Source organism: Bacillus rossius, chromosome 10 (genome assembly GCF_032445375.1).
Source record: "Bacillus rossius redtenbacheri isolate Brsri chromosome 10, Brsri_v3, whole genome shotgun sequence".
Classification (NCBI taxonomy): domain Eukaryota; kingdom Metazoa; phylum Arthropoda; class Insecta; order Phasmatodea; family Bacillidae; genus Bacillus; species Bacillus rossius.
Window position 1 is genome coordinate 1,982,763 of NC_086337.1, and position 24,688 is coordinate 2,007,450.

Below are 24,688 nucleotides of genomic sequence, written 5' to 3' on the forward strand. Positions count from 1 at the left end.
CACTCACTGTGGGGAAAACATGCATTACCCCCTATTCTGATGGTGAACTCCAGCTGAAATATGAGCAATTATGAAATTTACAAAATTGAAATATGTTTTACAGATGTTGTGTGACTGAAATCTTTTTTGGTGATGAAATGGGAAAATCAGATGAAAAAATATTTTTGACCACCATGCTCATTTGAAGTGAAATTTCACTCTTTTATAATCCACTTTAAGCATACAAAAAATATTAAATGATTCACTTGAATGATTAACTGCAGAGGTCAGAGAAGTTTTAGAAACATACAGTGAAAGGTCTTTGGTCCAGCATTCCAAGGTACCTAACTCACATTCCAAGGTACCTACAGCACATTCTGTGAACACCAATAGAGTCACTCCTGTTCTAGTCAATTACGGCAGTTGACCTTGGCCATTTGCAGTTAAAGCCAGAAAACAAGTAATATTACAATTTTCCTACACAAAACTTCTGTTAAAATCAGAATGTTCAAGTCTATCGCAGGACTGAATGTAGGCCGTAGCCAGTTGCCAAGGACTGGCTCCAGCACACCTTTTATGTCATTTCTTTACGAGTCAGATTTTTAAAAGAACATTATCTCTGTCACACTTTATTATTCGGGAATAGTAAACTTTTAGAACACCAACGTTTACAAACAGTAATTTCAGTAATGATTTCACTTGATAATAGGAAACCAAACTTTTATAGTTTAGGTTTAAATATAATTAAGTCAATTGTTTGATGATTTCATTAAAACATGTATAATAATGTTAACAACATGCACACACTTGCTTACAGTAACAAGTGTGCAAACTTGCATTAAATATGGAGTACTTTGAAACCGAATTCCTGTTGCTTCCGTTCATGGGACATGATGGGCTATAAATGGGGAGGAAACACACACATTATTGTAGTCCACTAAGGATTACAATAATCCTTCCAAAATAATCTCTCCATAACCTTACTGTCTTTGCCTTCTATAACCCTGGAAGGACGGGGTTCAGACCCTGGCTATGTCCTTGTCTGGTATTTGTGTAACGCTAATGCTTCAACTGTGATGAATTTTGGCTGTCCCCTCAGTAGAAATGTATATTCACTATGTTAGAACTAAGAGGATTATGTCAAGACGAATAAAATGCATAGTTAAATTTGTTCATAAATTTTATTGGGGGTTCTGAAAGAGAACATTACACTGCAATCCAATAGAATTATGCAAAATATTGTATTACAGCATATTGAAATGTACAAAATGTAGAAATCCACAACAGCCACACACTGATGAAGCCTGAGCATTTGGCACGTCTACAATGCACCCAAACTAAATTAACCTCCAGATGAATCATACATGCTGTTACAGATACAGAAGATAAATTCTTTCTTAAAGCCTAACATTACAACCTGCAGAAACCCCCAAAAAATACATCACTTTATACAAATTTATTTTTTACTCGACATCTTTTCAAATTTCAGCTTCTTGAGATGTGTATACAAAGCTTTTTTAAATCAGACCGTGTAGTAAAAATTAAATTTGTCATATAAATCATGACAACTTAGTACAAAACTAAGATTGGCATTAATATAACATTTTTGTAGTTTTCTTCAATACTCAATGTCTGCAAAACATCATAAAAACATATGGTAGATCACATCACATCACTCTTGCCCCAGGGAGCTTCACCAATTAATCCAAGCGTTTGACATAACATAGAGGAATGAATACAATGAGTTGAAAGCAAGGTAAAGATTTAAAGACATCTCTATCTTTTTGTAAGCTTAAGTTTCTTTTTCCACATAGCAAGGACAAGACAGGGGTTAGAAAGAGCAGACTAGAATTATAAAAACTGTAACAACTTGGTATCAAATGCAATGGGCATTCTATAATATGCTACAAAAAACTTTGTCCAAATATTTTTATACGTAAGTTCCAACGAAGCACATCTTGCCTCTTCCCAGCCACGCTTCAAGATGTGCTTCGGAGGAATGCAGTCATGCACCAAGATAAGGAGCCGAAAGCCTGATAGCTCAATAGCTTGCTTCTTGCAGGTTTACCAATTAAAAACACAATCCATATAATTTTTTTTTGTCCTCGAATGTTTCAACTCAAACCAAATTTAGCCGGAACCATGATGCACGTAACAGTTCGCTGTATTGACAAATAAAGACCATTTCTGCTCTGAAGTTTGCTTAATCACCCAGGAGAACAGTTCTTTACATATTATCTGGAACAGAACAGCTGTTAGTGGCACAGCAAGCACTAGCTGACAGTTGATGGCACAGAAGACAAGATGAGCGTACGAACCTCTAGTATCCACAGGACACCAGGTAGTCTCCGAGCTTCTCCACTACCGAGGCGGCTTGCTGCGGCTGGATGGGATCTTCGTATAAAGAAACTACGACGGCTGAAACACACAACCACTCCCATCATCAGTACGTCATCCGCCTATCCTTATTCTTACGAGCTGTTAGAATAAGTGGAACATCACAAGTGCTTCTCTTTAAAGAGTTTATATTTTCAAATTCCTAACAAAATACTTAATGATTTTTTTTCCAGGTACAATGAAATGAAATTTTACTGTACAAATATTCTCACTTCGCCCCCAAAATCCCCCTCCGAGGGACTGTCTGCTCTGGGGTCTTTGCCCCGTACTTACACTAGTTATAGGATTCTGCTCTCAAGTGCTTTCTTTAGGGGCTATGGGGACTTTGGCCACCATTTGAGATTTCACCCTTAAACTCCCACATGGGGTTTTACATATAGATGTGTACAAAGATATATAATTTAATTCTTTACATACTTAATAAACGTCTAGAGTCATCTAATTTGTCAAAGATGTTGGCACATTCCACTTGATCCAGGCATGTGATGTTAACACTTGAGTTGGCAAATGTCTGGTAGTTCCCTAGTTCTCAACCTTGGTGCTCATGTGGACGTGCCACCATACAAGAAACAAACGTTAAAAATTGTAATTTGGTTTTAGTTTCTTCAAATATCTCGTTATCCATTGAATGTGCAGCTACAACTTGCAACATTCTTCTGCGGATATACAAAGTCATGACAGTTGGGCAAGTTTTGTAAATCTGATTTTTTTTTACACATCCAGTGAAATGACACTATTTATTGACAATTTTTCCTTTCATAACTATGTAACATATGACATGCTGTCATCATCGTAGAAAACATTGCTACGTTAATGCCTCTCACAGCAGCAACTACACACAATGTCCATTTTCAAAAAAAGTGGGAGAGGAAAATCAATGTTGTATTCAAAATACAACACACTTGTAGAACATTTTCTATTCTTTAATACTGTGGAGGCTGCGATGCCACACTGTGGTTTCAGTGAAGGCAAGTTCAAATATAAGATAAACACACGTAATCTTGTAATAATTCCCAGATTTTTAAACAAACTATAGATACTATTTCTACATTATTTTCTCATATAACAAAATTAACATGTTTAAAATGAATACAATACAGATATTTTTTGTGTGATTTCACACTCTTTTCGAACTAAAAGATTTGGCACATCAGCTAAAAATCCTTTCTCCTCCAAGGAGGAATGCCACAAATACTCCCTGTCAGAAGTGGCGAGGTAAGCAGTCCAGCGGAATAGTATTATCATGTACATAAGTAAGAATGTAGTAGTTTTAAATGACTGGAGACTTAAATGTCGTGATTTTTATTTCAATGAAAGCTACAGTCTATCAGCTCTACTTAGGTTTGTTTCAATACAATGTCTCCTGCATTGTAAAAATAAAACTTGCTAACATTTTCCTTGATCTATTTTAAGTATTTTTGTGACAGCATATAAATTGATGCAAACATAGAAAATATCTGAGACTGTACACTGCCCCTCCGACCTAATGATGTGTTTCCCCCTGGGCCTATAAAGTATTGTTACGCAACGTGCGCCAGATACCCAGTGCCGTCACGCACGATACCGTGTGGGGATTACAGTGACCCCCCCACCCCCCCGCGCTCCCCTTCCTCGGCACTTATCTGTCCTCTGGCGGCCTGGCACGGTTAAGCATTATTATTCTGGATGCTTCGAGCGTCCGGTCGGTTCCAGAAAGACTGCCAGGGGTATGAATGTGGCAAGGCCAGCCTCCGCGGGTGAAGCGCGAGAGCATGATGTGGCGGCAGAGGATGCACTTGTGATAGGAGCAATCACAAGAGTGAGAGTATTAGCCAGCTGGGGTATGACATGCCTCAGAACAAAACTGATATCATGAAAATTATATTGAATTATGAAGGGGAAAAAAAGAAGAAATAATTCAGACTTTTTAAGATTTTGTCGCTTCTGGTACAAGTTTCAGCCCTTAAGTTGACAAATAGACCAGCTTCTGAAACCAGAAGTACTTTAATTTGTGTCTGCAGGATGTGAACGGAGAAGTTTTCAATTAGGGATTAGTGTATATACGAGGTAAATATGGTGCTGAAGAGACCAGACAAATAGTCGAAGATACATTGCAAAGATTTCAATTGGATTATGAAAAACGTATTGTGGCCATCACCAGCGATGGTCCAAACGTAATGAATAAGTTTGGTAGGGAAAGCCCAAGAGAGATGATGCTATGCTTGAACCACGCAATACATCTAGGAGCTTTAGACATTTTATAAAAAAAACAGGTTGCTGTCACATCCACAGCTTCTACCTTCATAGATACTGAAACTGATGATACTGATGATGAAATCATGTCTGATGAAGAAATGGACTGCAATGCCAGCTATGAAACCAACTATTCATTACAAGTACAATCAACTGTTGAAATTAAGAGTGCTTGATGAAAGTCCGATATTGACAAAAAGTAAAAATCCAGTATATGTACGTGATGATGTCACCATTACTTTGGGATTTATTGGCTGTTGAAAACATTTTAGCAGTGTCAGGACAGCATGGCCGGACTGTCAGCTTTACTGTGTGTGAATATGTATTTTATTTTATTTGTCTGGTGCTATCCCTTTACAAACTCGCATGCATGTGAATTAAGACTGATTTATTTCTTCACACACACACACACACAGAAAGAAAGTCAAGCCGAGAGCAGTGTCATGTGTTCATTACTTGGTCTCTTGTTGAATGCAAAATAAAAATTCAGTAAAAGGAATGCTTGTTTCTCATCTTACTAATATTTTCTTCCTTTACTCCATCTGTTCTTGCAGCTTGCATCAACCTTTTATTACATCTCCTGTGCTCTATCTTTGTGTTACTTATCTCTGAATACATTATTTCTGCATGCACACAATATAATAACTTTAATATGACATGAATGACATGCTATTGAATAAATGAGGCATCATAAACTCTGCGGACACGGGTAGGCACCGAGCCATCACAGAGGCTGGCGAGAAGAGACGTACGCTGGCAGTCTCAGCCCCACCCCACGCCTGTCAACATGCAGGAAGGTCCGGGCCTGAGACTGGCAGTTCCTTGAATTCTGAAGATTTTTACTCAAAAAAGTAGTTTGAAAAAGGCCATGTTCATTATATTGATGGGGTCAGAATTACAAGGTAACAAATCCATTAGAGTGAGATACAGTGTACTTTATATTACTTTTCTGCATAAACAAAAATTCAAAATTCCAAGTAAACATTCAAACACCTTTTTTCTAAAATTATATATATTTCAATAAGTTAGATTTTAGTGAGATTACCCTTCTACCCTTTAATATTTTTTTCTTATTTTGTTCTATAAAATACCACTTAGGTGAATTAAATCTTTTGCCTGATCCTTTGGGACTTTATATGTATCAAAAAACAATTTTTTTTGTACATATTTAGCTTAAGAAAAAGAATTAAAAAGAAAACAATTTAATATATTTATTGATGTGCTACCATCCTCAAGGATTATTTTCTTTCTGTTTTGGTATTTATATGCAGCAAGCAAGTTTTACCTCAAGTGTGAATATAGTTTTGCTTGCAGGAGGGGACAAGGGCATACCTGCAGCATTAGTTCAGTTCATTATGATTCTGAAATTACACATTTGTGCCTTCTACTTAGCTACGCAAAGCAGTCTGATGGAAATTTCAGGCTCAAAACCACAATGGGGTGTGAGAGGAGATAGTCTGATTAAAAGAAAATGCAGTTGAGGGATAATTTATGTTTATAAAACCAGAAAACCCTGTTTTCAGAATTAATATTGTTATTGCGGCATAACCAAATGAGTTTTTACCCTGATGTTGACTCAAGCAAAAATATTAAATATAATCTTTTCCTCCCATTTAGTTCTCGTGCACATGCAGGGTTGTTGCAGATAGGCCTATGATCAGAACAGTTTTTGTTTGTAATAGATAATTTGTTGTACATTTGAAGAGTTTTATCTTACGATGTAGGCAAATACTATGTCCATACGAAACAATAACAAGAATTCTCTATCCCCCAATTTGCCCTCAATAATTATTAGCAGTTCCTACAAATATGATTGGGTAATTCTGAAGGAGAGTGGCTCTACTCTAGGGTAGGATGATTTCTAAAATTTTTACTTTTTCCTGTGAAATGTTTTTGAATATTTCTTTTAAGAGAGCATTGTGATACCTACTGCAAGTAATTCACCGGTTGTTTACTGTTTTAAAGAGTGGTTAAGTAGGGTAGGTATATTTTGAAACCATAGAACAGTTGGTTGTTAATTTCATTAAAAATATTAAAATGTAAATAAGGTTTGTTAGGTGAAGTAAGCTACATTTTAAATTTATATTCCTAACCATTGTTCAATGCTTTATACAGTATTGTTAATGGAGCTCAGCTAACACAACCAACCAACCATATATATTTTTTTAATGTACCTAACTGCTTGTAAAAATGGAAAACTACTGGTCAACTACTTGAAGTAAAAAGTTCTCATTCAGAATGAACTAAGAGTTTGATCTCCATTAAACTGCAAATGTGTAAAAAAAAAAATAATAATTTGCTCCTGAACAATCATTATCTGAACTGTTAATCCACCAACTTTATGTTCAAAATATAATTATTAGTACCCATTCATCATTCGGCCTACCACAAGAAATGCTACACAAATCACTTTATAGTAAACACCAACACTTACACAGGGGAATTTATTGGCACATATCCAAAATGTTTTATTCATTTCAGTTTTTTTTTCTTTCCTTTTTCAAGAAAATAGTACATGCTAGAACCCCAAAAATGAGTAGCACCATTTGGAAAAACGAGTGACTTACGTTTTGTTTTCAACATTAACAGATTATGTTCTTAATTAAATAAAGCACTAAAATAATTATATAAATTGCACTTTAAAAAATAAAAAATTGATGCCAGCAATTTTGGAATTTCAAAAAAACATTCCACATTATGTGTTTACAACTTTTCGAATAAACCTACAAATTAAATTATAAAAAATCAAAAGTTTGCTATATATACTGCACCTACAGGTCCCCCTGAAAGCTATGGCTCGTGACGTCATTTTATAGCAGTAGACCTATTTCAGAAAATGATTAACTGTTCATTAAATCATAACACATCAAATGTAAACAACCATCTGGGCTATAATAGATCCTGCGGTGGTCTAAAACTATAATATTTAAAATGCTAAAACAGAACCCTCCCTACACATTCATTATAATACATCATAAAGGGCACAGAAATTATTTAAATGTGAATCGTGATCGGAAAATAACTCGGAAATTAACCTCAATTCACAACAAAACAGCAAAATACTTAAGTTTTCATTAAATAAAAACTAAATTCGACTTTAAACCCACATCTACAATATCAAATATCAAGCTTCACAAAAAAAAGTATCCAGTGTATAATGTTCCGCCATGTTTTTGCTACAATAGTTGAAGATGCACCATAGCATATGTTTACTACAGAGAAAAAAATTACTAATTTTCCTCGTTAAATTGAAAATTTTCTTTGAATGTGCAGTTCATACAATATATTTAAAATTAAAAAAAAAACTTTTAAACAAGAAGATTGAGGATTCAAGAAACTTATAACCACAATATTATTTTCATTCTGAAACATAGCCTACAAACTGCTAAATAATGTTTTAACTGCCAGCTTTCTGAGCCATTTAAAACAATGGATATCTGCTTCCACCACAGATACACTTGTGCTGCGTACTCGTACTGCATGTAGGCCTAGTATTGTACTGACACTTAGATATGATCTTACTGCGACATTATTTTCAAGCCACGTGAACATGTAATATTATCAGAGTTATTTGTTTCAGTGAGGTTACATTAACTAAGTATGTGATGTTCTATACAATAGTGTTTCTGAACCATGGCAAGCTCTCAGGCCAGGGCCACGCAGTGAGAGAGAGACGGGCAATATTCTCATGTGCGAGTTCTGCGATTGTCGGTTGGACAATGAACGAAAGAATAATTTTAAAAAACATTTGGAAAGTGATCGTCACAAGCAAACAAAAACTTGGCAGTGTAACAGACAAGTACCACTTCAAGAAGAACAAGAAATTTTTACGAAGGCAGAAACAGAGAAAGAATCTTTCATGAAGACCACCACAGATGCCTCCGAGAACACTTGATCACAGCTCACTGAGTTGGATAGCGTGGACAGCGGGTAACGTAACTGGAGGTGGAGAACGCAAAGAAAATACGTCCCTTTGACTGGTCCGGAAATGGAGGGAATCAAGAAAAAGACTATCGTGTGATGAAACCACAGACAAAAATGGAAACTTGTTTAATATACTTTTTAAACCTCTTGAACCTTCATCGAATCAAGATGTGTGTTTGGCCTCCTCAGATGTTTTGGATACAGCCAATTCAACTGGGTGCACTCAGGGTGTACTTGAAACCCTAGAGTACGATGTCCCATTTGAAAACTGTATTGCAATTGTGACGGATTCAGCTCCATACATGACTATATGTGCTGCTGCTGCTACTACTACTACTACTACTACTATCCACTGTGTCCTGGTGAACATGTGATACATGTACAATGCTGGGCACATGAAATAAATAATGGCAGCATACACTTGAGTTTAAAAATTTTGTCAACATTAAAAGTGCATTCTTGAACATCAGAAAAAGGAGACATGCACACCAGACATTTTCAAGAGAAAAATATTAAGTAGTAGACCCAGAAGCAGTGAAATAGTTTCTTCTGCCAGTATGCCAACACATTGGAATTCTTGGTTTAAGGCAGTGGTGTATACTTACCAACACTTTGATGACATAACTGCATTCAGGAACGAAATTTAAGTTTGCAACAACTCAGATTGTGATTGGTGTGATTAATATAAATGACATGACCCTACACGAACTTCAAGCTTTTTTGTTACTGAGAACTGCACAAAATGAATCAAGTTAACAGAGTTGTTGGAAGGAATTCATTTCTGACATCACACTTACTCGAAGACATTTTCACTAGTTTGAGCAACTCAAGGATGAGATACACTCACCCGCTGTTTAACAGAAACTGTTCTTCAAACTGTGAAGCAGGTTGAGGTGATAAACTAAAAATGGTTGCTCAACAGAGCGACACAAAACCAAACTGAAAACTATGTCTTCACATCCTGCCTGAAGGATTTATCATGCTTGCAGTGTAATGCTACATCCGAGGCATCTCATGGCTCAATCAAGTGAAGACATTTCAACACTATCGCATAAACTGCCAACTATAAGGAACCAAGATCGGAACCATCATGCGTGGCTGATGATTTAGGGCCCCCAAGCGAATAACGTGGAAGAACAGTTGCAGAATCCAAACATTGAGAGGGCTGACCTCCGTACCCTCAGACCAGATCCTCAATTTGCAATGTTCACTCTCAAATTGCTACGGCTGCCTGCATCCAATGCTGATTCCGAGAGGTCTTTCTCAAGGTTTTCTTCTTTGTTAGCGATCGGAGAAGACAACTTACTCCAGAAAATGCAGAAATATATACAATGCTGTCTTACAACCAAGACTAAGAGACATTTTGCTTTTTATCAAATATTGTACTTCAAATTTTTTTTCAATGAGGCCTGCATAAAAAAGGTTTCTTCAACACCAGTTTATATTTTTAATATATAATAAATACTGTATGTGAAGGTTGTGAAAACAGTTTTTATTGTTAATTTAATATAATTTTTATTTTTTGTAAGTATGCACATTGTGATTGTGACCAAAATAAGTTTAGTCTGCTCAATGAATGTATTTATACTTTTCAAAACACTGAAAATTATTTTAGACTTGAAACCACAAATAACTTTTATAACAGTCAAATACAACCAAAATGCCTTACTTTAATTACAAAATATAATGATAAATTTAATGATTTTTATGGACCTCTAATCATCATTATTTACAAGCCTCAAGTCCAATTACTCTCTAAATTAACATAAAATAATTATTAAACAACTTGGTTTCTCAAAAACTGGTCCACCATCTTGATTGAGGAAGCCTTAAGGCTCAGATCTGGCAGTCTAATTCCTGACAGCTTCCTTTAACTAAAAGTTGAGACACCTTCAAGAAGAGAAGTTGTAGGTTGCTAAGGAAGCCTAAAACAATAAGGGAGATAGATCTCTGCATACGGCTGATAGACTTGCATTCTCACTATTCCCCCTACTACCAGCTGCTACTTACATGCAACACACGGCTGATTCCACGTTAAATCAGCAGACATTCCACCTCAACTCTCAAGATTTCAATGAATTTCTGTTTATAGCTTACATGCATGAAGTAAATGTTTTTTTTTTTTTATTTTTAGTTATTTACAAAAATACTTGCCACTCACAAAATGTTAGTGTTAGCTGAAGTAAGTATCCAACTGTAAGCTTTTAATGGGCTTTCATACGATATAACAAAAGTTGACATATTAAAAACACAAAAAAAAATTAAAAATTTTAATTTCTATGTTCTCAATGTAACAGTTCTTGGGTTACCTGACGACGCTTGTAGGTTTTAGTTTCTCTATCTCATAATGCCCGCCAACAGCAAGGTTTCACTACACCCCCCCCCCCCCCCCCACAAGCACCCCGTTCACTATAGTCGCCGCACTGTAAGTTCGTACTTTTGGGAAGAACTGTTGAAAAATGGAACTAAGAATATTTGGTTTACTATTGTGCAATTTGTTTGACAAATAAATAAACAAAATAGGACGACATAATTTATCAAGCTATTACGTTTCCGTACGTGTATATGAATACTGAAATAATTTGTATTTGTTAATTTTATATGTAAGTTTTTAAACACGCGTGGCAACGATATTTATCGGTATGTTGGCTACACACTTGAAGAAATAGTTCCTTAGTATGTAATTTTGAACAGCTGAAATAACGATAAATATTGCTGAAAATGTTTCACATATGTTTACTTACAGATCCTGGAGTAATATTGTTTAATATATACGAAAGTTAAGTTATTTTGTTTACAGATGACGTTGCAAGCTGTTGCGGATGAATCACCTACGTAACTGTGTGTCGGCCCGAGCCATGTTGAACGCTTGTTTTTGTTTGCTCAAAACGACTTCTGATTTTCCGAAAACATCCCGTGTATTTGTGTACTAATTAATTTTCTAATTTTAAAGGGTTGTCTTAATTGTAACTTGTAGTGAACTATTGCTTTTACAGTGTAACTTTGTGTTAGTTATTACGGTTTGTTAGGTTATTAAAATGAATGTAAAGAAGGAGACAGCACGATATTATCAACGTGGCACGAAGAGTTACGATGTTAATAAATACAGGTCAACTGGAACAGGGTGATGTCGCAGAAATGACAGCATTTCTTCTAGATCTGGGCGTCACGACCGTGAAAAAGTGAGTGACTAATTAACACGTTATGAAAGTATGTGCGTGAAAACGTTCCGTTAGGTTGGGGCGTGTTTGTAAAATAGTGTAAAAGTACCTTCCTCGCAGCTTTCTTGTTTTGAATGTCGGGCAAATTACAAACAGACACGTTCTTATATTTTCGTTTATATATTAGGTAATGTCCCACAAGCAAAACATATTAAATGTAAGGGCATGTACACAGATACTAACCTAACATAACCTATCCTCAACCAACATAATGTAACCTAACCCAACCCAAATGAGGTTTATTTACATGAAATTAGGTTTGGTAAATTTTGGTTAGGTTAGGAAACATAATTGTCAATAATTAGAATGCATTTTAAAAAACTTGAGTAGAAATTCAACTCTACGTAGGTTGTTGTCATGACTTTTTGTTAACACCTGTAACCATAAAAAAATACAGCATTTGAATATATGCTCAGGGTAAATGTGCTAATGTATGCTTTTTAATTACAGGTGTTTTGGATAACGTGTTTAGTGATATGTAATTTCTCTGCTGTGTTTATATGTGATTCTTAAACATTAGTTTCATTACAGGATATAACATAATATTGATGGTAGTGATAATTTATTGCTGAGTTTCGATTTATTTAATATATTTATTTTATTACAGATTCTTAAGTTAAGTTTTTTATGGCAACAATTTCTTTTCTGCATTGTACATACTTAAGTGATATAGTTTTTATATGAGACAAACCACATAGACATATAAAAATACACACTTACAGAAATGTTTAATGTATAACTTAGAATTTGAATTTAAAATTTATTCTGCTTGATAGAAAATAATGCCTCTAATTACAAAACACATGTTGGTTAGCCATAACCTTTAACCGATATTTGACTCGGTTCGTAGTGCCAGAAAAGTGTTACTAACTTGGGTAAATATGTAGTTGGGCGGTATTTGCGAAAAAAAATGTTAAAAATTCGAAAATACCTTTATTTTATGCTCTTCAACGTCCTCTTTTCATTAAAAGCGGCGGAGATAAGAAATTCCAAATACTTTAGGAAATATAGAATTTTTTAATTTTGTAATACAGGACCTGTGGAACCATTCGAGCGACGCCATTTTTGTTATATTGCTGTGTGTTCGTGAATACGCGAATCGTCAATGCGTAATTAATAAAATGGTTGATTAGGTCAGGTCAGTTACATTATTAATACTTTCAAACTAAGCCGACATTAAAAATAATGTGAATTAATTTTAATTATTCTTTAGTTTTAAATTATTTATAATGTAACTGACCTTACCTAACAAACCCGTAACAAAGGATGCACAGTAATAACTCACGTATTTTTTTGTTACTTATTACTTGCGCAACAATATCAAAATAACAAATAAGACTTTAAAATTAGAAACGTTAAAAACTCACCTAAGTTGGAGGCGGTAATTAAACACCGTTTTAAACAATAAATGAACTAAATAATCACGTATTGGTTCGTTTGAATTCTGGCCTATCACAAACAATCACGTGACATCATTATCCAATTAAAAAAAGTAGATACTCGTACGTAAACAAGAAACAATGATAATCGCCACATTAGTGCACTGGTATTGTGATGAAATTTAAAAATTCGATATCTTCTAACGTATTTGGAATTTCTTACCTCCGCCGCTTTTAATGAAAAGAGGAAGTTGAAGAGCATACAATAAAGGTATTTTCGGATTTTTAACATTTTTTTTCGCAAATACCGCCCAACTACATATTTAACCTAACTTGTTATTTTCTATTCACAAATGACCTCTCGATGTAATGGCAGTGATGTGCCTGGCACTCACGGCTTTAGGAAAATAACAGTTTACATAACTACCTCATACTGAATAATTTCTAAAAGTTGAATTCTTCATAAATGATACTGACATAATTTTCATGCTTTCAACCATAGCACTTTGTGATATAGTAATCTCGAAGCAGCAAAATTTCTTTTGTAAAACTTAACATCAATTTTTATGGATATTATGTGAAGACACAGCACCACGCTGGGTTTAAACTCTAAACTATAAAAATTTGCTTAGATTTTTTTATATTTAATATTTGAATTATTAAACATGGTGTTATGACATTTTCTACTGACATTTAACCAATTATAAAAATTGCAGTGTAATTTTATTATCCATTAATTACATCCCTATTTGACAGTTACCCAACCAAAACATTGCCATGTGGTAGTCACATGGTTTTCCACATGGCAATGTTATTGTTGATATTTGGCGGAAGGATACATAGTCACCTTGAAAATAGATCCCAGCTTGAAGCAGGGCTTCCTAAAAGTATGAACTTACCGTGCGGCGACTATAATCCGGTAACTGACTGTAGTCAGGCACAGCATCGTTTTTACAATAAACGTGTACTGAAGTGCAGAACTGATGTGAAACCATAAAAAACTGATCATTCACCATTAATATGATATGATGCTGGGATTATTTTCTCCTCTTTTCATTTTCTGCTAAACATCTGCACCCCAGCAAGAGAGCTTTCACACAGGCTCAGGTTTGGGTTTGCTTCTATCAATAGTTCATGTAAGTGCTGTCTGTCACAAATGGTCAGTAGCCTAATACATACATAGTACATGTGTCTATTATTATGAATTAATTAGTATGCACACACTTAAAATATTTCATGATAGTCAAAATAACTGAAGAAAAAATGGTGCTCTTAAATTACCCCCTTTAATTGGTCAAATAAAATGATATTGTAATTTTTTGAGATATCCTAATTAGGAATAATTCATAATTTTGGTATTTTTTTTAACAAATCACAGCAAGTTGTGTATCACAAGTGATGCGTGCCTCTAAATCCCCCTGAAGCAGAAACTGCACTAGTGGCGTGGCGTGGCGTACCTTGTTGTGTCTTCATGCAGTGCACCCCCACCTTGCCCAGCTTGGCTCGTATCACCCTGTCCGTGCCAGACAGGTAGATGTAGCGGCTACCCGCCAGCGTCACTCCTGACGACGTCAGTATATCCTGCTTCTCAAACCCTTGAACCAGCTTTGCTATCTCTTCTTTAGAAACCTGAAACAACCATTGCACATCGGCTTAAGCTTTTTATTTATCATACATCCTGATTGCTCTTAGATTCACAGCATGAAACCGCCCCATATAACACCCAAACAGGTTTCATTGGGCAGTTAAAATATAAGTTAGGTAAGTCAACTTGTGCTAAAACACAAACATTGTTGTAAAATCGTGGTTTTTCAGGAAGAAAATACTTATATAAACGAGAAAAGCAAAACTTTAACTAAATATGAATTTTTATCCTAATCATTAGAGCCATTTCCGAGAAATGAAAGATGTAGATTTTTTATATTAATAAAAAAAAATTTTGTGCGGGTATTTCTTAATATGAGCAATTTAAAGTTAAATGTTTTATGCAGTGATTGGAAAAGGTAGAGTTTAAACTCTACCTATTCCAAATATACGATTAGATACAATATACATTATAAATATATGTTTTTCAATCTTCAGTATACTTCATACCTACCTACATAAGAACTGCAATCCTTAAATAAAAAATATTACTAATGTTCATATTCAACACCATTATAATTATGGTATTTATTCATTTTCACTTCACAGTTACCATCAATTATAAGTTTTTTAACTTAGTACTTCCTTCCACACTATGTTGCGGGAATGTCGAGGATTTTCATTTGGGAGGAGTGCTTCTGAAGTATTTAGTCACATTAATCAGGGGAAAAACCACATAAAATGCCAGGCACAAAAACTGATGATCTTAAGTCCACTCCAACAAATTTTAAAGTTTGGCCTTGAAAGTTGTGTACTGTCATGACAAAAGCAGATCTCAATTGATATTGGCATGTGAGCATTGTACAGCCCAGCTGACCTTTTGACGAGTCAAGAGTATTCTAGGTATATGTACTTCTGTGCAGGACTGTTCACCTTTATTGTGTTATTACACAGACTTGTCACAATGAGTCTTACACCATTACATGGACTTTCTGATACATCCAAATCAAGCAACAGCATTATTAATGCATTATTTTAAATTTCAATTTGTGTGGTGGTTAAGTCTGAAATGTTGAGAGTACTGTAATTTTTCTCTCACTCATGGATGTCAGTTTAAAATGCAGCCGTCCAACCTGAGTAACAAGTTTCAGAACTTTGTGCTGTACTACCGTTGTGATATACTCCAATACAATTCATCTTCTGGTAGCTTCAAAACTGCTGCTACTTTTGATTTCACTTTACTTTTGACTTCAGCTATCTTTCTTTTACTATACACTAATTTTGATAGATTTTAAGTAGTGATTATGACTTTGGCAGACTAGTCGACCAAGCCGATCACGGTTTCGGAAGCATTCGGCCATTTCCGTCACGCTTCATCTACAGCTGATTCGCACGCAAGTCACAACCGCCACCTGCGAACGTGTTGGAACATGTTTTGTTTACTTCGCATTGTTTCTTGATGCTTGCTTTAGCACAGGTCAGAGTGGTGTTTTTGAGTAAAAAAAATAAAGACAATACTGTTGCTGTTCATTAAACTGAGAGCTCAATCAAAATGTCAAAAAGAAAGTCTTGTGTATGGATTTTTCTTGACCAACTGAACAATGATTCCCGTAAAGTCAAGTGCAACCAGTGCCAAATGATAATTTCTCGTGGTGGGCAGGGAAACAGCAAATACTACTAGTATGAACAACCATATTAAATACCTACATCCAATCCTGATACATCAGTTAGGTTCTGTGAACAAATGTTCACCCACAGACGATTCCTCCCAGTCGCAAAACCAAGTAGAAGAACTACCTTCAACAGTGCCTGCTCCGTCAACTTCAGTGTCGTCAGAGGTCAGTTTAGGTCAGAAAAGCCAGCTTGCTGTACAATAATCACGTGAAGACAAGATCAAGAGACATCAATATTGCGATAGGTGAGATGATTGCACTTGACAACCAGCCGCTTTCAATTGTTGAAAATACTGGCTTTAGAAACTTGATGAGAAAAGTTAAACCAAAATATAACCTACCGGGCAGAAAGTATTACACAGAACATCATTCCTCAACTTTATGAAGAGACTATATCTGAAATACGAAGATGAGTGCTGAGTGCAGCTGCAATCACTACTGTCACTACTGACATGTGGACAAACATAAATACCAAGGAAAGTTTTTTGAGTTTCACAGCTCACTGGCAAGAGGATAGTTTCAAATAACTCCACGCAGTATTGTAAATAAAATATTTCCCTGAAACACATACTGCCAATAATATAAAAAACTGTTTAGAAGGAATTCCAAAATTTGTGGAACATATATACAAACAAAATTCACGCTGTTGTGCGAGACAACGGCAGAAATGTGACGAAAGCAATAGACTATTCTGTTTTTAAGGGAGTACCTTGTTTCATACACACTGGCAATCAATACTTCTTTGAAACATGATACCATGGCACAAATACATGTAAAATAGAGACGAATTATCACATACTTTAACCACTCTAATCAAACTCAGTAAAAATTAGTGATTTGCAGCAAGAACTAAATTTATCAGACCACCAGTTTTTCCAAGACGTTAGGTACCAGATGGAATTCCACATACATGATATCTCCTCGCCTTTTAGAACGAAAACAGGCTGTTTTTTTATACTTGACTGAAACATCAGTCAATTTTGAAAATTTGTCTACTGAAGAGTGGAAAATATTCGGAAAAAGCATTGAAGTGATGAAGCCATTTTAAGAGATTACCAAGATTATAAGTTCAAATTGCTCTTCGGTGTCTGAAGTAATACCTCATCTGAAAACCTTACAGAAATATCTAGAAATTTACAATGATGAAAACAAAGAAATCATGCAAATGAAAGTCCTGCTGGAAAATGATTGGAAGAGTAGGATCGACTTTGAGAATTAAGTCTTCACCCTGGCTACATTGTTGGGTCCGAGATATAAGCAACAATTTTATGAGACAGAGGATCTCATCACCATTAAGCCTCAATATTTATTAGAATCTCAGAAAAATAGCACGAGTGATGACGAGAGCGACAATGGCAAAGATGATCTACATAGCACCTCCATCGACGAAGACAGTACAGAAACTGCAACACACCGGAATTTTGGGCAATGCTACCAAAAATTTGCATTAAGAAAAATAGAAGATATTCAAGATGACAGACAGGTCAAGGGCAGCTCATGAACTGCAGTCCTACAGTGAGTTACCGGTGATGAGCCATTTCAGTGGTGGAGCTGCAGCAATTCGAGGTATCCTGAAATGTCACGCATCGCTACAAGTGTACCTTTGTTGTCCCGCAAGTTCCGTTTACAGTGAGCGACTGTTCTCAGAGGCCGGGAACATAAACGAAACAAAAAGAAATCAATTGCTGCCATATAGGGCAGAAGCAGCAATTAATGTTTAGAATTTTTTTTTTTACTGTACATCATGTACATGCAATCTTGCTGTAATATTACTTAGTCTGTTAATAAAATAAATTCCTACTCTTATTTAAATAAGAAATATTTGCAAATGTTTATTGAAGATAAGATATGTTGTTTTGTTTGTTAATAAGGTAATAATTTGGTTTGATAAGTGTCAAAGATATTTTTTTCTTTACAAGTAAGTAATTTTAGAAACTGATTACTGCTTTGCTGTACATTTCAAAATGTGTACGACAGATTAAAAATAAAAATATCAATAAAAAATCAAGGTTTTTATTTAATGCAATTATATACATTTTATCGAGAAATACATACATAGTAAGAAGCCGGATAGTCTGCCCTCTTTGCCGAAGAGTCGCTGACTACGAAAGTGGCCGGATAGTCAGCGTTACCGACTAATCGGAACATCTCTATTTTAAAGTCCTTTTTAGATTAATAGGTGATACATCAAGAGTACATACACTTAAATTCAAATCTTCCTATTCAAATGCAAGTTGAACACAGATTTGTCCAGGAACTGACGAAATATCAGCTTCCCTTTTCACATCTTTGGCCATTTGAAGAGATTATACGCTTACACCACTTTATTTTAAAGACTTCTTGTTTCTTTGCTGGGTCACAACATTTTTTTAAGTTTCCCTGTAATATTTAATGAGTGACGCATAGTAGTGTTAACATATACTTGAATTTGAATGCAGTGTGAATCAGATCTATCCTCCACAGCAAAATTTATTTTTCTTCATCAGAAAGTTCAGAAATATTCAGAATTATTTTTTTTTTTATATGTATGTAATTATATGACACACAGAATTAATAAAAAGACCTCTACTACACTTTCATATAAACTGGTAACCATTGTAGATTATATAAAAAAAACTGTCTGTTTTACCCGTTTGTCAGAAAATACAAAGCAAATAACTTATCAAAAAATAAAAACAGCTAAATGTCAACACTCAAACATTAACAGTCATAGATTAAACAATCCCAGACAACTTGTTGAAGTGCACAGAGAAATAGCAGCGTCCTAAGACTTCCACACACTGGACAACCTATGATGACTAATATCTTCCATGGATCACTTTACAGTAAATATTAAATGATGCAATATATTGCATCATCTACGTTTAAGCAAGAAGATTCGATATTATGCAAACTGATTGATTGACCAAACATTAATTGAACCATAACTTTTCTTTAAACATTTTCTTCTTTTCATTTGTTCTATTTTTATACATACGTAGGCCCACAGTATGTTAAATGTATATTTCCAACAAGACTAAATCATTATTTTAAAAACTTATGCAATAAACATTTTACTAAATATTTGCTTTTACATGTACAAATTACTTTTAAAACTTAAAACTGATTTACAATCTTAACCACTCCTACTCAAAAAATTGCTTTTATAACGAAGATAAATATCCACAAATTTTATTTCACCATTTTGTAGCAAAAATAGTGCTCTTTCTAATGGTATCAAGCCCGAGATTGTAAAGATTAATATAAAAAAGTTATAATAGGATTACTGAACTGCTGTTTACAATTATTATTGGTAATTAATTTATTTTACTTCTAACATAAATTGCATGTTCTTCTGGACATTTAATTACATTTCCAGAGTGATAGTTTTTGAAATCTATGTATATTTCTGAATAAGTATGGTTAATTTCACAATTCTACATTAATAACGGTTATTACAAATGTAAGTTGAAGCAAGATGTGTCAATTGACTGACCACGGATTTGAAAAAAAATTCCACCAGAGGGAAACTTTGATGGCTTTAAATTCCAAACTAGAGCCAATATTCCAAAAATGAAAAAAAAAAAAAAACGGGTTCTTATGTGTCTGAAGATACCATGTACCAAATTTCATCAAAACCTGGTATGCTGGATGATCTGGCATGGAATGCAGCAGCAATGCCACAGCACAAAGACAAAACACGAAAAGAAACAAGGTGGATGTGTGCAGAATGTGATGTAGGACTGTGTAAATCCGTAGGTTATTCAACCAATTTTATTATCTTATACTGAATATTGAATCAAAATAATTTCACCCTGAAACTTAGCATTCTTTTTCAATTAAAAATTGATTGCATTGTAAATAATTATGTTATTTACATATTTTATTTTGACATGACAACATCTAATAAATCGATGAATGCCGGCTGCACGCACGAAAAAGTGTCCTGTTACACTGTGTCCCATTACGCTCATTTTATATTGCTCTTTGCTAACCTGAACCTCCTAGCACTGCGACCGAGTCCGTGGCGTAATTCTGTTTTCATGCATTTCAATGTAACGTTTTCATTGCTCTTTGCTAACCCGTTCCTCCTAGCATTGCTGCAGAGCCTGTGGCGCAAATATATTATTTTTGACTGCATCTTGGTGTTAGGTAAGCAATTTTCCTTCACATCATCCTTGAAACACTCCCATTTGTTTGCTACTTTTCCTATCATCGTCCAATCCTTAACAGAATAACACAGATTGGAAGAAGTTAAATAGCAAACATGTATAAACGTTATAGTTAAAATAATCTCTTCGTTAAAGTAATAAACATATTTGAATTAATGAGTGCAAATAAAAGTAAATTTATCAATTAAATTGTAGATTTCATTTCACTCCTCCTTTGTATCCATACAAAATAGTGATAATTCAATAAAAATGAGTCAATTTTATTCATAAAAGTATGCAATCATTTCATTAATGTTTTGTTATGACATCACGTTCAACTATCGTCCGTAAACAGACTTTACAATATTTTTTTTTTTTTAAATTTAAAAGTACATTTGATCACAGTAAAATTGAATTTTTAATAGCTAATTGGTATTGATATTTGTATATGTACTTATTGGATACACAATTTTTAAATATGTTGTTATATTGCTAAGCTTTATAATTTGTGGAAAACTGGTTTCATGAGGGATAGCCCAATAGTTTTATTGATTAGTAACATTGACATTAATAATAATACTTGAATTGAAAATGTCTGAGCAAAAATCGCTGGAACTTAAATACGTTTATTCTCAAGCCACTCAGTGTCTGTCACTCTCCTCATTGGAGCCAGGCTCAACAGTGGTTCGCTCATGTCAACTCTCACGCTCCAGTGAAACTCTCAAGGGGACTCCCCCAACTCTCAGAACTGTCGCGGAGGCCAGCACCGCTGCTTGACTGCTCAGCGGTGCACAGCAGCGCCGAGGCAGGGCGATGTGCAGGGAGCGGAGGGAAGAGGGGCAACCCCTGTGTGACCCGCCTCACGCCAGTGGCCGTGCATCGCGGTCCGCTCCCTCGCATAATAATGTTTTAAAGGTTATTGGCTAAAACTAATGATTGCTTTTGAAAGAAAAAAAAAAACCTGAAATTTTGTGTTTTTTTTTAATTTTATCTGACCATTTCTGAAGGGAATTATTATTATTATTATTTTTTAACCTTTCTTTAGAGGGTAGATAAAAATAATTCAATTTTACCTTACCAATCAAAGGGTTTAAAAAAATATCACACTTGACAAAAGTAGAAGCAAAACAACCACAGTAACATAGTGTCCTGGATACACCACAATACGTATAAATGTAACTAACTTGGTCTCCTGTATTAGAAAACCACCACAAAGGTGACTCAGGCTGTCCACACTAATTTTTAGACGTTCCTTAACCAATGCTACCAAATTAACTGATGAATTTTTTTAAAATAATTTACCTATTTTGAAATCTTGTAAAAGAAATATAGAACCCAGCCCCCACCATCCCTACAGCAGAACTAGTTCACAAAGAACCCTGCATGTGCCATTTTACAATGTGTACAGAACCTCGATTATCCATGACCCAATTAAACGGGCATTTGGTAAACCGGGTTTTCAATTAAAAATTAAACATTTGGAGGAGGGGGGGGGGGGCACACCCACAAAGTGCAAGTGCACATAGGTACCTCTGCATATTAAATTGTAAATATAATTAATATTTTACATTGAAACTGTCTTTTAGGCCATTAGAAATAATTTCATTCATGTATATTTTTAAAAATTAATTATTAGTGTCAGTGATACTTGTACATTTGTACAAATTACTTATGAAATTTTGCTGTATTGTATAACCTAAATACATTTGAATTAGATTATCTGTAATTTTCACTTATCCGTGCTAAACTCTACCCCCCCCCCCCCGGGCCAATTAAGGTTCTACTGCATATGATTATACGCTCAACACATGGAAGAAAAAAAAAGTGTTCCAAGGCCTGGGCGATAGCATACACAGGAGAATGACATTTATACCTCAAATTACAATCACTGCGGATTTTACAGGACTTTTCTAGGTTTTTTTACATTAATTCCCTGACTTTCCAGAATGTGGACACCCTTTAAGAAAATCTAAGAACAAAAATTGTTTTGGAAAGTGTTTTCTTTTGCATCAGCCACTAAACTAGTTTAGATGTTTTACAAGGGAGCCATTTAAGTAACAAATTACCACCAACTTATCTCCTTTAGAATTTCACAGGTGTTTAGGTACATCTACATATTATTTTGCCATTAGCTTGTTCACATTAGCTATTGTGTTTTGCACATATTGAAATATTATTGCCAGTCTGTTTTATACAATGGGAAAATTCTCCGTAATGATGCAGATTTTCTTAACTATCAAGGTAATCATACATGTATTACTCCAATTTAAAGTCTATATTGATTGAACATTTTTTTTATAAATAGAACACATAGTTAAATCTTTGAAATTCAAATGTTGCAATAAGAAACTAGCCAATGATCATTTTATTTTGCAGATAAGGCACAGCAATTTCCACAGTTAAATAAATACTAATGAATTTAATACAGCTTGCAGTTAACAATATTGTAATATTGCTAACAGCTGCAATGTGGGATTTTTCATACTTTGTTTTAACTAAGCAACCAGTATTACAATTTATCGCGGAATGATACAAAAGCACGATCATAAACTAAGCAGAGTGGCATTTCAGTTATCCCCTAGTAGATAATTACGTCACTCAGTTCCCGGAGAAACACTGGTCACCTCAATGATTCACCCTCCTGTTCGAAACTTGACCTCCGCAACCTATTTCTACACTAGTCACCCTCAGCAACCAATAAACCACAGCTGTTAATTTACCGCACACTAACAACATTACAATAATCGTGAACGGTAGCATCAATTATATTAGAGAGCGAAGCAAATTGACGAATCAGAAGTGTACGATCTAAAGCGACAGCCTAGCAGCTGTATGCTGACACACGTCAAACGGCAATAACCGCCATTTTGACATTCCACCGGGCTGGATTAAAATAATGTAAATGATTATAAATAAAGATCTGGGCAATTAACGGCAATCAACTGCACGTATACGCAATCCCAAAATAGCTTCACGATCAACACTTTTTAAAGTGATCTACCAAAAGACCCATTTTCTCAAATGTAAGAAACGTAGCAATCCACACCCTTCTCCACACATAACACACATTTATGTTACCATTTACGCACACAAAAGGAAACTAGCCAAATCATGAACTTTATTTCCCAAGGCAAATTTGCAGCTCTTTAAAACGTGAGACTTTTCTGCCGTAATAAAGAAATTAAAAATCATCAGAAAACGGGCAACTCCTTGTACATACCTCAAATCCTTCTGACTTGGCCCACACATTCCCATCATGTCCTGCAATTGCTGCTTTAGTAACACATCTCGAAGCAAGCAATTGCTTATCAACATAATCCTGCCAGCTCATCGTTCACTAAAAATTAAGATTCCGTCGGACACTATTAACCGCACACCGACTTCGTCCGATCACTACCGCTGTGCGAAGAACTACTGCACACCTCAATAGAGCAATGTATCCTTCCACTCAATTTTCACAGAAAATTGAAGTATGTATGTTTCACCTGTTTAAATAACTAAGAAAATTAATGTTTCTTATTATACATACGTTATAAAGATAAAGATGGTTATAAAAATAAATATCAATTGAGTATGAACTACATTTTTTGCGAAACTAACTTGACTTAAATACAAAGATATTTTCAGGTGCCGCTAGAAACCGCTACAGTACAATTCATCAAGAAAAAAAATCATTTATCATTTTCGAACAGATACTTGCTAGGTTAAAAAAATTGAAAAAAGCAAAAATTTAAAGTCATTTTGAACTATAATTTTTTAAGAATATAAATACTGGCATATTTAAAAGTTTTGCTGTGATTCACAAGTTGCGAAACAAAGAAAGAAGACTAAAATATTTATGGTCACTTTTTTTTCCTATTATTCAGTTGGCCATAAAAAATTTAAATGGTTGGATTTATGTATTTGGTTTCATTAAAAATTAAATATAGCTTTAAAGCATGTATGAAGTTAAAATTAAAAGGAAAATATAAATAGTTTGCTCAGTAAAATTATTGACATTTGGTATATAGTATTTTTTTGTAAATAACTACAAACAGTAACAACACTGTCAAAAGGCACTATTATAGAGTTTTAAAGTCTCTACTTTGGCGATCTCTGCCAAATGTGGATTAATTGTAGTGTTAAAAGACAACCATTTCTTATAGCAAAAACATTTTGAAACCAACACG

At 34.7% G+C, this 24,688-nt stretch overlaps 1 protein-coding gene across 2 annotated transcripts; it reads right to left on the reverse strand.

Annotated features, from left to right (window-relative positions):
* Positions 1–1,141: 1,141 nt before the first annotated feature.
* LOC134535710 (profilin) lies at positions 1,142–24,313 on the reverse strand. Of its 2 annotated transcripts, XM_063374914.1 has the most exons (4): positions 23,740–24,313; positions 14,590–14,761; positions 2,298–2,397; positions 1,142–2,217 (listed from the first exon to the last, which is right to left on the reverse strand). In XM_063374914.1, exons 1-3 carry the CDS (start codon positions 23,848–23,850, stop codon positions 2,300–2,302), a joined length of 381 nt encoding a protein of 126 aa, XP_063230984.1. In that variant the 5' UTR covers positions 23,851–24,313; the 3' UTR covers positions 1,142–2,217; positions 2,298–2,299. The 2 variants fall into 2 exon arrangements, with proteins under 2 accessions (XP_063230984.1, XP_063230985.1); XM_063374915.1 differs by having other exon boundaries at positions 1,142–2,397; positions 23,740–24,127.
* Positions 24,314–24,688: the final 375 nt, after the last annotated feature.

Coding starts and splice junctions, on each gene's coding strand:
- LOC134535710 (XM_063374914.1), bottom strand. CDS start 23,850: ATGAGCTGGCAGGATTATGTTGATAAGCAATTGCTTGCTTCGAGATGT. Junction 14,762..23,739: donor CCAAGTCAGAAGGATTTGAG/GTATGTACAAGG, acceptor TGGTTGTTTCAG/GTTTCTAAAGAAGAGATAGC. Junction 2,398..14,589: donor CTGCATGAAGACACAACAAG/GTACGCCACGCC, acceptor TGTGTGTTTCAG/CCGTCGTAGTTTCTTTATAC.